This window comes from Anolis sagrei, chromosome 2 (assembly GCF_037176765.1).
Source record: "Anolis sagrei isolate rAnoSag1 chromosome 2, rAnoSag1.mat, whole genome shotgun sequence".
Lineage (NCBI taxonomy): Eukaryota > Metazoa > Chordata > Lepidosauria > Squamata > Dactyloidae > Anolis > Anolis sagrei.
In genome coordinates, this window is record NC_090022.1 from 34,112,720 (window position 1) to 34,128,902 (window position 16,183).

General features: G+C 37.8%; 1 protein-coding gene and 1 long non-coding RNA gene across 9 annotated transcripts in view; one reads left to right on the plus strand and one right to left on the minus strand.

Annotated features, from left to right (window-relative positions):
• The window catches only part of ADAMTS9 (ADAM metallopeptidase with thrombospondin type 1 motif 9), a 170,831-nt gene that overhangs the window by 31,774 nt on the left and 122,874 nt on the right, over positions 1-16,183 (minus strand). For all 7 annotated transcript variants that reach the window (XR_010909137.1, XR_009630845.2, XM_067463451.1 and 4 more), the window contains 2 exons: positions 9,165-9,338; positions 1,863-2,033 (listed from right to left, as the gene is read on the minus strand). Coding sequence is in view for 5 of the 7 variants with exons in the window: in XM_067463451.1 (XP_067319552.1) it covers positions 1,863-2,033; positions 9,165-9,338 (345 nt within the window). In the remaining 2 variants the exon portion in view is untranslated. The remainder of the gene's footprint in view (positions 1-1,862; positions 2,034-9,164; positions 9,339-16,183) is intronic.
• LOC137096026 (uncharacterized) overlaps positions 4,640-16,183 on the plus strand; it is a 34,780-nt gene continuing 23,236 nt past the window's right edge. The window contains exons 1-3 of one of the 2 annotated variants that reach the window (XR_010909139.1): positions 4,640-4,764; positions 8,670-8,864; positions 9,269-9,355. This is a non-coding gene — a long non-coding RNA (uncharacterized lncRNA). The remainder of the gene's footprint in view (positions 4,765-8,669; positions 8,865-9,268; positions 9,356-16,183) is intronic. The other variant, XR_010909138.1, reaches the window with a different exon arrangement.

The window sequence follows — 16,183 nt, forward strand, 5'->3', positions numbered from 1 at the left end:
CTGCCTGACTTTTCCACTGCTCATGATAAACTTTTTGACTTTTGAAGAGATTCATGTTTCCTAGAAGGACCTAGAAATGAAGTCTAGCACTGCTGCCCAGGTTTCTGCAAAGGCTTTTTTCTGTTTCATGAGAACAAAGTAATCTTCTTCAGGGCCAAGGAGCTTCCAGACAAACATGGATTTCTGGGACTCTTGATTCCTACTTCCAAATAAGGCAAGCCAAAATACTAGTTTGAATCAAGTTAAGAAGAGAGGAAAAGCACTGTTAGATAATAAAAGGAGATGATCTGTAACTCTGTTGCCAGCTGAAGCTACTTTGATTTGTAAATATTATGATCAACATCTGCAATCATACATGTGGCCAAATTCTAGATTTTGTCTTCTCTTTCCATCCAAGATTTTTTGGAAACTGGGACCATTGAAATCTTGTCTGTGCAGTAAAAATACCACAGCTATTTGTTGTATCTCCCAATTTGGTTTTGATTCTGTTTCAGTATATCACTGCACCCCTTCCTAGATTTGTAGGACCCAAAGATGGTAGTGCACACACTGGTAACCTCAAGTTTGGGCTTCTGCAATGTGCTTTATATTGGGTTACCTTTGTAATAAGTTTGGAAACTCCAGTTGGTTCAAAATATGCCAGCCAGATTAGTTATAGGAACATTCAGGAGACAACATATTACACACATACTAAAGTCACTCCACTGACTGCCAATTAGTTTCTGGGTAAAGCACGAAGAATTGGTTTTGATCTTTAAAGCCCTACATGTTTTGGGTCCAGGTTACTTTCAAGATCGCTTTCTCCTGTACCATTTCGCCCAAACACTGAGGTCCTCTGGGAGCGGCTACTCCAACTAGCCAGAACTAGACTGACAACTCTCACCCAGAAGACATTTTCATTGGCTTCCCCAAGACTATGGAACGACCTGCCAGAAGAGCTCAGACAGCTAAATATGCTGTAAGAAAAACAAACAAACATCTAAAGACCTAGCTCTTCTGGCAGGCCTACCCAACCAGTTTTAATCACACATCTTATGTTTAATCTGTGTTCTGTGTATTGTAATATGTATTTGCTGCTGCTGTTACTACTACTATTACTACTACTACTGCTACTACTACTAATAATAATATTAATAATAATAACAACAATAATAAGAAGAAAAAGAACACGAAGCATCACCATCGCCATCATCATCACCATCACCACCATCATCATCATTATCATCATCATCATCATGGATTGAATCTATGAGCACTTCCCTCTTTCATGCTTGCTGATAGTCCACAATACCACAATCCTCATCTATATCCCACCTTTTTCCAAACTAGAACTTCTAGTTTCTGTGAGCTGCATCCCCATGCAATGTTCCAGTTGTTGCTACCTATTCTACATAATCATCCATTGACCAGCTGAACAAGTGGAATATGCTATGCTACTGTCTCAGCTTTGATGCTATTTGCATGCTTGGAGAGAAATGTAAACAAATAGAGACAGTGAGAACAGTAAGATTATCCAGGATCTGTAGGGATGTAGACCTTGGCAGACAAACAGTTACTCTTGCTTTTGATGCAAATCTTTGCTGCAATAATAAACACTGGTAATATTTTTAAAACAACAATGCTCCATATCTGAATGGCAAACAGGCATTAACAGTGCTTATCCCACAATCACAGAACTCCTTTCTATCATAAGCTAGCAGGAAGTATACTCTGAAGATTTCTTTATCCACTGTTCTGTCTCAAGTCATAGTTTCTCTTCTCAAAGTCCATTTAAAAAAATAAATCATGGTATTTTAAATATATGTTCTTAACAGTTATGCAAAGACATATGCAGCCTCCCACAAAAGGTTGAACACACATACCTCTGACCAATCTCCAGTAATCCAAATGTATTCACAAGGTGGTAAATTGCAGGCTTCAATTTCAGTTGGCCTTTTGCTTGGATCACAATGAAGACTGTCTACTTCTTGTGTATTTTGATCCACACAGAACACTTTACGGTATCTGGACCCTTCACCACAGGTTTTGCTACACTGTAGAAACAGAGATTGGAATAAGAGAGAACTTGAGATTGTGTGTCAGCACCAATACAACTACTGTAGGAATGAAATAAATAAATAAATTGTCTGATGTTGTCCATGAGAGTACTGTACAGTGGAGCTGCCCTGGATGCAGCATGGAAGCATCCCTTGAGTCCCTTGGTCTCCAGATGATTGGCTAGGCTAAGAATGCATTAGGGCCAAGGATGCTATTTTGTTTCACTGGCTAACAACAGCTCCCTAGCAGGAGCTTCCTGATAACTTCTGATTATGTCACAACAAGGTGTCCAGCCAAGTGACCAGCAGCAGTGACATCACCAACAAGGTTCTGTTGGGAAGCTACTTTTAACAGGTGACACAGCAGAGCTTATGTCTGATGTGTGGACACTGGATCTGCCCAATCTTGATCCAATCTTGTATCAAACACTGGGATGGTTCCAGGACTTCTTGGAAGTGCCCAAGTAAAATGCAGTTCATATTACATTAGACAAATGGCTGGAAGCAGCACTTCTGCTGCAAAACCAGCCATACATCATGTAGACTCCTTGCAGACCATTTTATTTGGCACATGTAAGCATGTTCTTAGTCTATGAAACTTTATGCTACCAACTTTATTCTCTCAGGTCACCTTAGAAATGCAATAAGTTCCCTTTGCATACAGATATTCCAGATAACATGTTTATGTATTTGATAATATTAGAATGAATAGAAAGTTTCTGATCGAGAAAAATCATTTATATCTGTCCCTAAAGGCTATTATTGGCATCCTTTAGGAATAAACACAATTACAACAACAGCAGCAAAGCAAACATTAAAAAAAATAACTACAGCTACTATTATCTTTTTAAAATAATTTAAATGTCTACCTTATTGATTCATATGGCAAGATCCATACATCTCTAATACTCATTGTTATTTCTACAGACACCTTTACCCCTGACTACATTTGCAGGCCTATTGGGTAGAATTTATCCAGTAGGCACAAGAGGGTGAGGGTAGGGAAGGGTAAATCTGCTGGAGAGGAGTGGATTTCCCAAATCTGAGAATCTGATAGAAGGAATTATATAACATTATTAAGCTGATGTGTCTTTCCTGGGACAGCTCCTTCCCAATGAGCATTCAAGATCTGATCTACAACCTCATCAGATGGGGCTGAATTCAATGGCATATGCTGGTTCCTCTCCAGCTTAGCTACAGAAACCATCGGCTCCCATCCCATGACATACAGCTACTTCTGGCAGGAATCCATGGCTAAAATGGATTCAGTAAGGCTTCCTGTGTAACATTAGCAGCAATGAGAGGAAGCCGGATGGAAGGCACTTCCTCCTGTGGAATAGGGTTAAGTGTAAGTCAGGTGGTGTGGGCTGTGAGGTGACGTGTTCCCCCACTGGACATTGCAGGGGTCACCACAATCCGTGGCAATTTCGCCCACCAATGTGATAAGGACAAAAGTCCTGCTCTGCAGCAGGATTTCATTTCAAGTGGATGACTCAATCCATCCTCTCCCCCTTGCTGAGTTAACTTAGGGAATATCTACACTGTAGAATTAATGCAGTTTGACACCATTTTAACTATCATGACTCAATGGTATGAAGTTCAGGGAGTTGTAGTTGGGTGAGGCACCAATACTCTTTGGCGGAGAAGCCTAAAGATTTTGGAAAACTATTACTCCAATGATTCCACAGCATTGAGCCATGACAGTTGAAGTTCAGTCACACTACATTAATTCTACAAGTGTAGGTGCACCCTTAGTGAGAACTACTTTTACACTTTCAACTCAGTTTGCAGGAACTGAATTAAGATGGGACAAAGGAGAGAAGTGGGAGGAGGTGATAGAAACTGGGACATTTTTGAAGTGCCTCAAAAGTGGAACAGAAGGGGCTTAATTAGGACTATCCATACCAAACTGAGATAGTTGGAATGCATAATATTTTCTAACGGAATTTTTCCTCATGCTCTAGCATAGACTATTAAACTGTCATGTAGAAAGTTACTCTGCTTTTTTTTAAATGAAGTACATCAGTATAAGCATTCTAATATTCTCCAATGACTGTAAATAAGAGCAGAGGAAACAGACTCAGGAAAGGAGCGAGGTTCAAGTTTAGGCATTAATGAGGTTGTAACCTTGTTTCCAAAAGAGTCTTTCACATCTGCAAGGATTTACTACCACCAAGTTCAATTCAGTCTGCACCTCATATCTCAATAAATAAACTTGCAAACTATTTCCAAGGGAGATGCGGTTCCCCCTCCTCCTTTGCTTTTGCAGCCCATCAACCAAAGCAACCCCTTCTCCCAAAGAAAAGGGGAGGCATAAGCTGAATATTGAGATATAAAGGATTAAGCGTGCAAGGTCGAGTCTGTCATTTAATATCTTTTTGTAAGGGATAAGATATAAAGGTTTTTGCAAGGGATTTTCCCCCCTGAGAAAAGAAATACATTCCTTGTAGTCCATTCTGTCACATGTTTGAGATTTACACAGCATAGACACAGACACACACAAACAGCACAGGGGGAGCCTGGAAAGCTTTACAAAACCAGCGTGACCCATCAAACATTCACCTCCCACAAAAGGGTGGGCAGTATGTGGGAGGGGGAAGGGGTATCTAATGCTTTCCAGTTGTGGAAAGTTATAACTAAAAATGAGGAGAAAGAGACAGAGAGAAAGAGAGAGAGCAAGCAACACAGGGCAGAAGCAATTGTTTTGGAGGCTAACCACTCCAGTTGGGTAAGTCTGGCAAAATGCATACTATTCAATGACTTGATTTTCAAATAGCAGTTATGTGTGCTGTCTGAATGAGTTTTGATGCCTTAAATGCATGTCCTTTGATACCACATATGGAACTTCTTTTGAAAGGGATTCTGCTAGAGATTGACAAGGCAAGGCTGGGTCTTTCTTTTGTTCCCTACTTAGCTAATAGTGATGAAAAGAAGTGGACTTTGAGCTGGCGTAGATTCACCTAATGCTGTTGAAGTCCTGAATTTTTTACATCAGCAGACTATTACATATTCTTGCTTGGAATTTCTGTTAACCATCTATTATATCTGGAAGTTGGCATTTGTGGATCTTAAACTACATAAAATAACATCACTGTATTTTTCCCCCTTTTGGAATTAACTCAATTTTACACAGTACAAGAATAATCATTTTTATTCTGTACCATTGTTTAATGTGCCCAAGGAAGGGCAATCTCATTGTGAAAGAAAAGCATAGCGAATAGGGACTCATGTTTTTATCTTATTTTTTTCTTGCTATAAGGAAAAGTTTGTTTCTTCAGATTTTGGAGAAATAGGAACAGTGCAGAATTCATTCCTGTCCTCCCAAATGTAAGTTGAGCTCTTAAAGGGTGGAGGGAGAGTACTTTTATATAACTACAAAAATACACACAGAAACAAATGAAATACTTTTATGCTATTCCAAGAGTGCAACAAGACACAATAAATTTAACATGTAATTAATGTATTTCATAATCTTAACAAAACATGTTTATTCAATGATTCTGAAATGTTTCTAAAATTATTTTGAAGCAGGTGGGTGTAAGATAAAGACTCCTACAGACTTTTATCAAAGTTTTATTCAGTGTTTATGTCATAGTTATAAAAATATTTTCTCTATTTGAAGCTATGTGAAAGAAACACCGGGTTTAACCTCACCCTCAAAATAATCCAGAAAAGTTCTGAGCTGCCTAAGAAAATATCAACAAAATGAAAATATAATAATAGGCAGACAGTTGAGTGACAACAGGAATAGGAATGTTGACTTCACACACACCTTGTCTTTCTCCAGTTAAAACCGTTGACCCAGGAATATGTATTACATTAAATACACAATATACAGTGCCTTTTCTGGGTAATATTTTATTCAAACGCACCCCATTTCTTATCAATTTCAACAAGAGTATGACTGGAGGCTGGTTTGCTGACTTGTTCTCCCTTCCAAGCAGTTTTACTACTGTTTGGAGGGGATGATTTTGAAGAAGTGGCCAGGGTTGGGCAAGAATTAAGCTTTCCCATATGCGTAACAGTTTCTCTACAGTCTCCATTTAGATACCTCCCACCATAACACTTATTTTTAAATAAACCCAAATGAGAAAAATTATAAATATTATATATATTATGAATATATACCTTGACTTGAATCTTCTGTGAAATCATAACTTGAATAAATAATTAACAATAAATGCCTTGTTCTATGCCATCACAAACCAATAGGTTTGGAGGAAGCTGAATTCTAGTTTCTAGAATTATAACCACGCATACATACATCTGGATTTCACTACTGTCTACTAAACTGTAAATTTTTGCAACATAAATTTTATTATATTGAGTCTAAACTCAAGTTCATTAAATACGGACGATTCCAACTGGCAGTGGATCTCATAGTTTTTAGGCAGAGATTTTTGCAGCCCTGATTAGACATACTAAAGGTTAAAACTTGAACTTTCTGTTGTGCAAAGTATGTGTTCTACTACTCACCTGTATTCCTTTCTTATACTATGGGAAAACCCAAATCAGTAGTTCCACAAGATGTGGAACAGGAAATAACCGTGGGTTTGGTGACTAGGCAGATAGGCTTCAAAATATTTTTGAGTCCTTGTTAGCCTCATGGCCAAATGTTAACAATTATCACAGAAAGAGTTGTGGTTAGCCTTCTGCACTCATCCACAAATTCAGCCAACTACACCTCAAAAAGTGTTACACTTTATGTAAGCATACCCTGCTGCAGCTATCAACTATTTCACAAATCAGGTTCTTTCTAGCACTCATCTGAGTTGTTCATGTTCAACATGTTATATAAAAAAAGCCATTTTGCTACACAATTGTAGTATCCACAGATTTTGACATCCTTGGGGATCCTGGAATCAAAGCCCAGTGGCTACTAAGGGCTCGCTGTGCATTGTATTTGGGCCCCGATACATAATTTGATATTATCTTCAGTGTTCAAGGCTGGGAAAGGACTAGAGACCTTTTCTTTCAGCAACTTGCTTGTCCAATTCTCATGGTTATTAGGATGATAAATGAACAATGTCTGCAAATGTTAATTGTTTTTGTTCACTTCTGCTCTATATAAACCTTTTGAATCCACCATCCATAGGTTTTAGCTTTGGGGAAAGATGCTCCCCAGTTCAGGGATACTGTAAGACAGTCAGAATAATCGAAGTGTAGAATTGGTTGTTATTAGTCCCAATTCTATCACTTGCTATGAAGGGATGCTGGACCTCATCTGCTAAAGGACTGAAACACTTTCTATGCTACAGAGCACCTGCAACATCATTTACTACCAATAAAGCTTATTTTATAACAGTCATGTTTGCCAGTTTTGCAGTACCAAGCAAAGTTTTATGAAAGCCTGAAATTACATACAGCCAGATCCAGCTCGAACACCAACCGCACAAATTATTTGCAGATTTGGATAGCTAGACCTGCCTTTCTAAATACATTATAAGTTAGCCAGGGCCATGCCAGAAGCACATTAAGGGCAGTTCCCAAATTATGATCAAGATAGGTTCTGTAGATTTGTTCTTAAGTCAAAACAAGTAGATTTTTCAGCGTAACTCCAGCCAAATATATATATGCCTAGGATAGAAAAAAGAAGGTTTAACACCACTGTAGTGTTTACTTTGCTGCCTGTGCCCCTGTTCAGAAGATTTCACCATATTTTCTGTCCCTGTGATAATTAGATTTTGAAAAAAATCACTTGTTGTGGAAACAAGGATTGGTGATTAAGCTTCAGCTGAAACACCTTTTCCCCATAACTCTTTCGGGGTGAATTTCCCTAACGAGAGGTAGAATTTTCTCATTTCCTGATATCTCACACCTGTTCTTAACTATAAGTTGTCTGTAAGTAGAATGTTTGTAACTCAGGGACTGGCTGTATTTTCAGTGATGCAGAACCCAAAAGAGAGCATCCATTTCTAGATTTTATCAAGGTTCATTCCGATGTGTTCTCAGGGCCCTTCCAGGCAGGCCCTATATTCCAGGATCTGATCCCTGGTTTTCTGGTTTTCTCCAGATTATCTGGCAGTGTAGACTCATATAATCCAGTTTAAAGCAGAAAACCTGGGATCAGATCCTGGAATATAGGACCTGTCTTGAAGGGCTTTCCATTTAGTAAAATGGAGATTCAAACCTGGGTCTCCAGAGCTGTAATTCAATGCTCAGACGACTATACCACACTGGCTTCCAATATGTCATGATGATAATAGCAGTAAGCTATTCCCACAATAGAAGACACTTTTCATCCAATATAATGTATCAGCAAAATAGATTACACTGTTGAAAAAGCTGAAAACTATTTACCATATAGAAAAATAATTAAAGTTACTCCTTATGTTGTCTGTTTCTTATACTTGATATATGAAATACATCCTATTAAAAAAAGATCTGCATTTTGCCTTCAGGAAATTAAGCTTCTTTGCTTCAATTAACAAATCAAGCCAGTGGCATTAACAGGGTTTTAAACATGTCCTGGTGTCTCCTTAAGAACTTGATGCTCAGTGTTTGCCTGAGCTAACATTCTTGCTCATGGCAGCGTATCTAGGTTGCACATCTCGAGCCAACACAGCTAAACTGATAACCAACCTAACTGGTACAGCTTCTTTGTTTTCTTTGTTTCTTTTTACTGTTAATCAGGTTTTACAGTCATGCTACAGCCTCTGCCAGAAATCTGCCATGCTCTCCCCTTTTTGCAATACTTTTGGGATACGGCATTGAACATTTTGTATTGTGAAGAAGACAATTTCTGAAACTATATTTAATCAAGTAACAAACGGAAATAAGCAGTTACAATACAAAGGCAAAGAAATGAAGATATTGGTATCCTTTTGAGTGCGTACGCCTTGTGTGTCTGGGGTTAACCTATCCAATGCAATTAATTGAGGAACTTTTAAGCCCACTTTATCAACAGTGTATGCCACAATATCAACTTTTCCAGAGCTTTACTGAGCATCCGTAAATGTGGTTTAAGAGGTATCATGAACTCCGGGCACTTGTTACTGGTCTATTTTGAACCAGTGATCTCTCTATCTCATAACTTCCCACAAGAAATAATATATCAGTGAATACTACCAGGTTTTGATTACTTTTTAACACAGTTTGTGGCTTCCACCACTTTCTTTGTCTACTTACATCTTGCCAATCCTCTGTTTCCCAACTGTAGGTAGTACACTCAGCCATTTGACATTCCTGTTCAGATGCTGGTCTGCTTGACTGATTGCATTCTGTTTCTCTAGTTGTTTTGTGAGTACCAATGTGGCAGAAGACGCTTCTCTGCTGAACTCCTCTTCCACAGGACACTGAACACTGATGGGGTACAAAAAGTAAGTGTCAGAAACCATGCCCGTCTAGTTTTTGAACTTTTTTTGACAAGGAAAGTGTTCTGGATTATAGCAAAAGAAATCCCAGATCATATGAAAAATTGTTTCCAGCTACATTCAATGCTTTTGAGCTGCACCAAAATATTGACAAAAATCCTAATGGTGTTATAAGAATGTTTATTATAAAATCTGACTCATATGTGGCAGTCCTTTCCAATCAGGTTAACAAATAGTAAACATGATGATGTGTTTGTGCTGCTGTTTTCTGTCTCTGTATAATGTAATGATTCTGAAATATAAAATTGATTTTAAGTCTGAATCACTACATTACCTTATGTAAAACATGAGCATGTGCACATGTTTTCTAGTCACCTGTCTACTTATGGTGTCTCCATGAATTTCACAGAGTTTCTTAGGGTAGGAATATTCAGAGGTGGTTTTGCCAATTATCTTCCTCTGACATATTGCCTACAGCAGCTCATATTCATTGGCAGTACAACAACATATCACGTTTACAGCGCTGTTCCAAAAAAAAAATGCACAAACAATGGTAAGCTATATGACACTGCTGTCTAAAATCTGCTTACATGGAGTGCATCTATGCTGTAGAACTAATGCAGTTTAACATCACTTTAGCTGCCATGGCTCAGTGCTATGGAGTCATGACATCTGTACTTTTACAAGATCTTTAGCTTTCTTTTCGAGATATCACTTTTGGGAGGAAAAAAACCCACAAAATTTTACACATGCAAACATCAATTTCGAAGAGATTGTTCCATATATAACTATTTGTATGAAACAGATCTTCCTTTTGCTAAGAAAGTGACAATCACGGTTACATAGATAAACTCTGAGCTTGGGAAAGTTCCTTTTTTGGACATCAACTTTCAAGATCCTCCCCAAAGCAGTAACTGGTTTCAGTAGTTCCACGGGTTAATAAACATTTAGAGAACAGCAGAAGCAGCAAAACACAACACTGAGGCCCTTCCACACAGGTGTATAAAATCCACATTGAACTGGATTATATGGCAGTGTGGACTGAGATGATCCAGTTCAAAGCAGATATTGTGGATGATCTGCCTTGATATTCTGAGTTATATGACTGTGTGGAAGGGCCCTGAGGCTGCTACTCCTGCAGATAAAATCTAGCTGTGAGAAAGTGGCTGCTGAGAAATACTGTAAGGTAATCCAATGGGATCACACCCACATATAGCAGATCCCCATGGGCATCTGCTATAGCATGTGCATTTCCGTTTCCTTGCTAACAATCTCTCTGCATTATTACATTAATTTTGCCTTGATGTTATTATCATCACAACATATTCACTCTAAAGTTACTTGCAATGAAGGGTAGAGATATATTTGTTTCACATATAAAATAGGCACACACCAATTTACAAATTTACCAGCTGGTCTTTGTTTTTAATAAGATCATTAAAGTAATTGCATAAAAGTTAGCAATAATAATGCTTGCAATGTGTAGATACCCATTAATGAGATGTAGTACTGCTGCTGCTAAGTACATGTTGCTTGCAACTCATGTTTACATAGAAGTAAATCCCATGATTGACTTTGACTTGCTTCCTAGTAAATGTGCATTGAATTACTGCCAGAATGAAGCAATGGGTGATATATTCATTAGTACCTGAAATGCAGTTTGAGGGTGTCTAGAAGAGGATAATTAAATGTAGAGAGAAGAGATTTAAAAGTCAAGAAGGTTTCTAGCGGAAACATTTGTAGCTGATATTATTAAGCCGATATTACTGCTGACATTTCACATTTTTGAAGATAAGAATTTGATAGGCCTCCTAATAATGCAAGAACTATTGAACTCTAATTTATAAACTATTACTATAATATTTGTAAGTGCTCTTGAATTTTTAAGATACTTTGAGAGAGATAACATTTAGACATTTACAGGTGTTACTTTTTTGAGCTCTTGTTCATATAAAATGTTTATAATGGCTTTAGGTATATCAATAATGGTCCAATAAATATGGCCAATAATGTCTTTGTTTTCTGGACTGTATGGTCATGTTCTAGAAGCATTCTCTTGTGATGTTTCACCCACATCTATGGCAGGCATCCTCAAAGGTTGTGAAGTTGTTAACTGGGGCACCTTACAGGGAGCGGTCAACCCTCCTGTTCAAGGAGCTCCACTGGCTACCATTCATTTACCGGACCCAATTCAAGGTGCAGGTTCTTACCTGCAAAGCCCTGAATGCTTTGGGACCCGCCTACCTGCATGACCGCATCTCTGTATACGAACCCACACGATCCCTTCGATCATCCGGAGAGGCCCTGCTCTCGATCCCACCAGCCTTGCAGGCACGATTGGTGGGGACGAGAGAAAGGGCCTTTTTGGTGGTGGCCCCTCGACTTTGGAACTCTCTCCCTAAAGACATCAGACAGGCCCCAACTCCGGCAGTATTTAGGAGGAGCTTGAAGACGTGGTTGTTCCAGTGTGCCTTCCCGGAATAATGATCCCATAGCACTTTGTCCTCAAAGCACTTTACATTTTTTAGGTCTGCTCGTATGCCCTTCCACAAACACCAAAATCACCTTTCCGTCTATGTCCCAGCATTATTCCCAATTTTAACTTTACATTTGGCCTTCCCACTGTTTTTAATTGTGTGTTGTCTTATTGCTAATGTTGTATATTTTATTGTCTATGTTTTTATTTTAATTGCTTGCATTGTTATTATTGCTTGTATTGTTGTGTTTGGGCTCGGCCTCATGTAAGCCGCACCGAGTCCCTTGGGGAGATGGTAGCGGGGTATAAATAAAGTGTTATTATTATTATTATTATTATTATTATTATTATTTGTCTCTTGGAAACTAGTCAAGTGAGGTTTATATATCTGTGGAAGAGTTCTTTCTCCAGGGTGAGAGAAAGAACTCTTGTCTGCTTGAGGCAAGTGTGAATGTTGCAATTGGCCACCTTAATTAGTATTTAATGGCCTTGTAGCTTCAAAGTCTGTCTCTGAGGATGCCTGCCATAGATGTGGGTGAAACATCAGGAGAGAATGCTTCTGGAACATGGCCATACAGCCTGGAAAACTCACAGCAACACAGTGATTCTGCCATGAATGCCTTAAACAACACAATGTCTTTGTATTTTGATACAGATCACTATGCAACAAAATTTGAAAAATGTTCTGTTTCTGGTTTGAAAGTGTTATTTCCTGTTTAATTGTGCAGTACTGATTTTGAAAGTAGTTGTTATACTTCAGAAACTTTGTTTTTGTGGCTGAGGGTAGTATTTCTATTTCTTTCAGTCTACTCTAGGAATTGGTTTGTAAATTTCCTTAATGATATCATGCCATTTTTAACCTTTGTGCACACCGCAAAAACAATGTTTCTGCCGTTTAATAAACGTTTTCATGTTTTTATTATAGAACCGATTAAGAAATGACATTTATAACCCAAGAACAGAAATCATGTTACATAGTGAAATTATTGATTCTGTATAAATTAAGATTTAATGTCATTTTCTTACATTTACAATCTAGTATAAGGTAACAAAGTGCTATTTCTTATGAGAAAAATACAATGACGGGCTTTTACTATAGTGCATCACTTTAGTTTCTTTATGGCCCATAAACTGAGTAGACCCAAAGAACATGCTGACTGTGGACATTCCTTTAGGCTATAAATGTTTATGAAAGGCCAGTTTTGTAACTTGAAGAAGTGGAACACAATGCAGTTTGATTTCTACACAAGGCTGATGCAAATGCTTCCCATATGGTGTGTTGCTTTCTGTTGTGATTAATAACACTGTTTAGCCTCAGTATTCCTCATGGAGTTGGTTAGCAAAATCCAGAGGAATGTACACAAAAGAGCTCACTTTAATGTAGTCTGAAAGAGGTTTTGCCTCTCTTTCTTGTAATATTCAGAGGTTCCATTATATGACAGATATAATATGGGTGAAGCTAAATTGAAATGAGAAGAATTCTTCCTCTAACTAATGAGTCGATACAATACTAAGGTAGTGATAGCTCTTTAGAGACAGTTCTCACTGCATACTGCTAATACAGATGTCTAGTCTGTCAAAATACATCTCTACCATGGTCTCCTCTATACTTAGTGAAGGTGAGTGGTTTGCTTATTTTCTCTCTCTCATACCTACACGGAATATTTTCAATTATACGGACAGGATGGAAAAAAGAGTTCCGTTCAGTCAATCCTCTGTATCCACCAATTGTGGCTTGAAAATATTCCAAATTACTTTTTAAACATTCATTCTAGAAATGGGAATTGAATATCTATGGATTTTAGTATCCATGAAGATCTTGGAACAAACCTCCCGTGGATACCAAATGAGAAAGCATGCTATTTTTTGTGTGTTAGGAATGATTTGAGAAACTGCAAGTCACTTCTGATGTGAGAGAATTTAAACATTGATTCTATATAATGGGGATTGAATATCTATGGATTTTGGTATCCATGGAGGTCTTGGAACAAACCCCCAGTGGATACCAAAAGAGAAAGCATGCTAATTTTTTGTGCCAGGAGTGATTTGAGAAACTGCAAGTCACTTCTGATGTGAGAGAATTGGCCGTCTGCAAGGACATTGTCCAGGGGAAGCCTGAATGTTTTGATATTTTACCATCCTTGTGGGAGGCTTCTCTCATGTCCCCGCATAGGGAGCTGGAGCTGATAGAGGGAGCTCATCTGCGCTCTCCCCAGATTCAAATTGGTAACCTGTCAGTCTTCAGTCCTGTCAGCACAAGGGTTTAACCCACTGCCCCACTGGGGGGCTCCTGCTTATTGGGATATGAAGCATCAGTTATACCACAGTGTTTACTTTGGAAGATGTCACAGCAGAATAATACTTGGGCATATTTATCAAGCTACTTTGAGTCCCAGTTAAGAAGAAAGTATATGGTAGAAACAATGATAATTACGCAAAAAAAAAAATTCAGAAGAGCCTGCATTGCAGTGGTAGGCAAAGTTTAGATATGGGCAGAATGAATCTTTTAACAGTCCAGTGGTGAGGAATTATGTGAGCTGAAGCCCAATACATCTGGACAACCAAAGCTTGAGAACCAGTGGTCTAATGGTCTAAAACATGAATTATGGAAGCTGAAGTCCAAAACTTCTGCACAACCAAAGTTTGAGAACCACTGGTCTAAAACATGCAAAATTATATGAACAATTCACCTTTATAAAACACTATCAACAGATTTTGTGGTTGAAATTAGTTTTGTGGAAGGAGGCTTGAGTTATAGGAAGTGATAAGCTATTCTGTGCATGGTGAAGAGGACTATAGACGATGCCCATCTGTTCACTGATGGATAGTAGGCTTTGATTGTCACTAATCTGATCATAACAAAAGAATTAGTAACTGTCCTTTTTTTAAAAAAAAATGATCAGTTCTTTGTGTGGTCTACAGAATGGGATTTAGAAAACATTATGTAAGGAATATGATGCATGAACTAATAATAATATTTCACTAGCATCAGCATCCAGCATAAAAAGACATGACATTCCAATGAGGCAAAGCTCAAAAAATGTGCTATTTCCCTGAGCCATGATGGATGATATACTCTTTCTAGCCTGACTATATAAGGAACCGCAACTGCAAGACTGATGACATATATAAGAAAGTTTTCAGTGGGTGTGACTAGATATATTTTTGTAAACATAAAACCCCCAAACAATTTAATGGCAATGTTGCAGCATTGAGGCCAGATCCCCAGATGGCTTCAATTGCTCTCACTCACAGATATTTATAAAGGTGTCAGATATTTTAGTATGCATGATCTGAAGAACAAAACACTCACTGGCCAGACAGATGACTGAATGTTAGCATTTGCTTAGCTGAAATCCTGCAGTCAACTAGGCATATTTTCCTTATTGGTGTCAATGGGACTACGAATATATGCAACTAGCAGAGCATGGCAATCATAATGTTTAATTATAAAGTCAGAAGTGATTGTTATAGGCTATAAATCATACCAGACCCTTATTAATTTGTGTTTCTTTTTAAATTGGAACCAATTATCAGTAATAATGCTTAAAATGTGAAAGCATCAATATTTATATCAATCAGTTCAGGCATCTGACAGAAACATATTAACCAGTATGCCTTTTATTCAGCTACAAAAATTGTCATGGTAAACTGCAATTTTGAGGAAATAGGCATGAAAACATTGGTGGAAATCATGTGCCTCTCCAGATGTTATTGGACAGTTCTGGAGGGTCACATTGTTCCTAAACCTGTAATAAAACCTATGGTCAAAAACATATCATGTCAACCTTTTGTGAATCCACGTTTTGAATTTTTAAATAAAAGTTCGCATAATATTTTTGGAAGTCTTCTAAATACAATTTTCAAAGAAAAAAAAGAAAGAAAAACTATTTGAGAGGAAATAAGTTAAAGATACATAGAAATAAAAAGTGGGTTTGGATTTTCTTTTCTGTGGTTGTAGATAAATATAATATAATCATCTCTCTCTCTCTCTCTCTCAAATTATGTTAAATACTTTTTTCATATAAGCACATCCTTCAAAACATTTTTTGTTTTCTGCAAAAAGTTAATCAGGGGTTCCAGTCTTTTAAAGATGTCACTAATAATTTTTCTCTAATCAAAGCAGATAAATGATCAACTTCTTTAAGTCATTTGGTTTTACTAACCATTCTTCAGTTCCCGATGTTATTGAATTCTTCCATCTTTGCCTATATAGCAATCTTGTCGTAGTTTGAAACAAGATCTCCGTCTCACAAAGAATGAGCTCATTATTCTGCCTCTGAGTGCCACAGAGATAGCCATTAAGATTTTATCACCAGCAGTAACTCAGCACTCAGCAAAATGCATTCAGCCTAAAG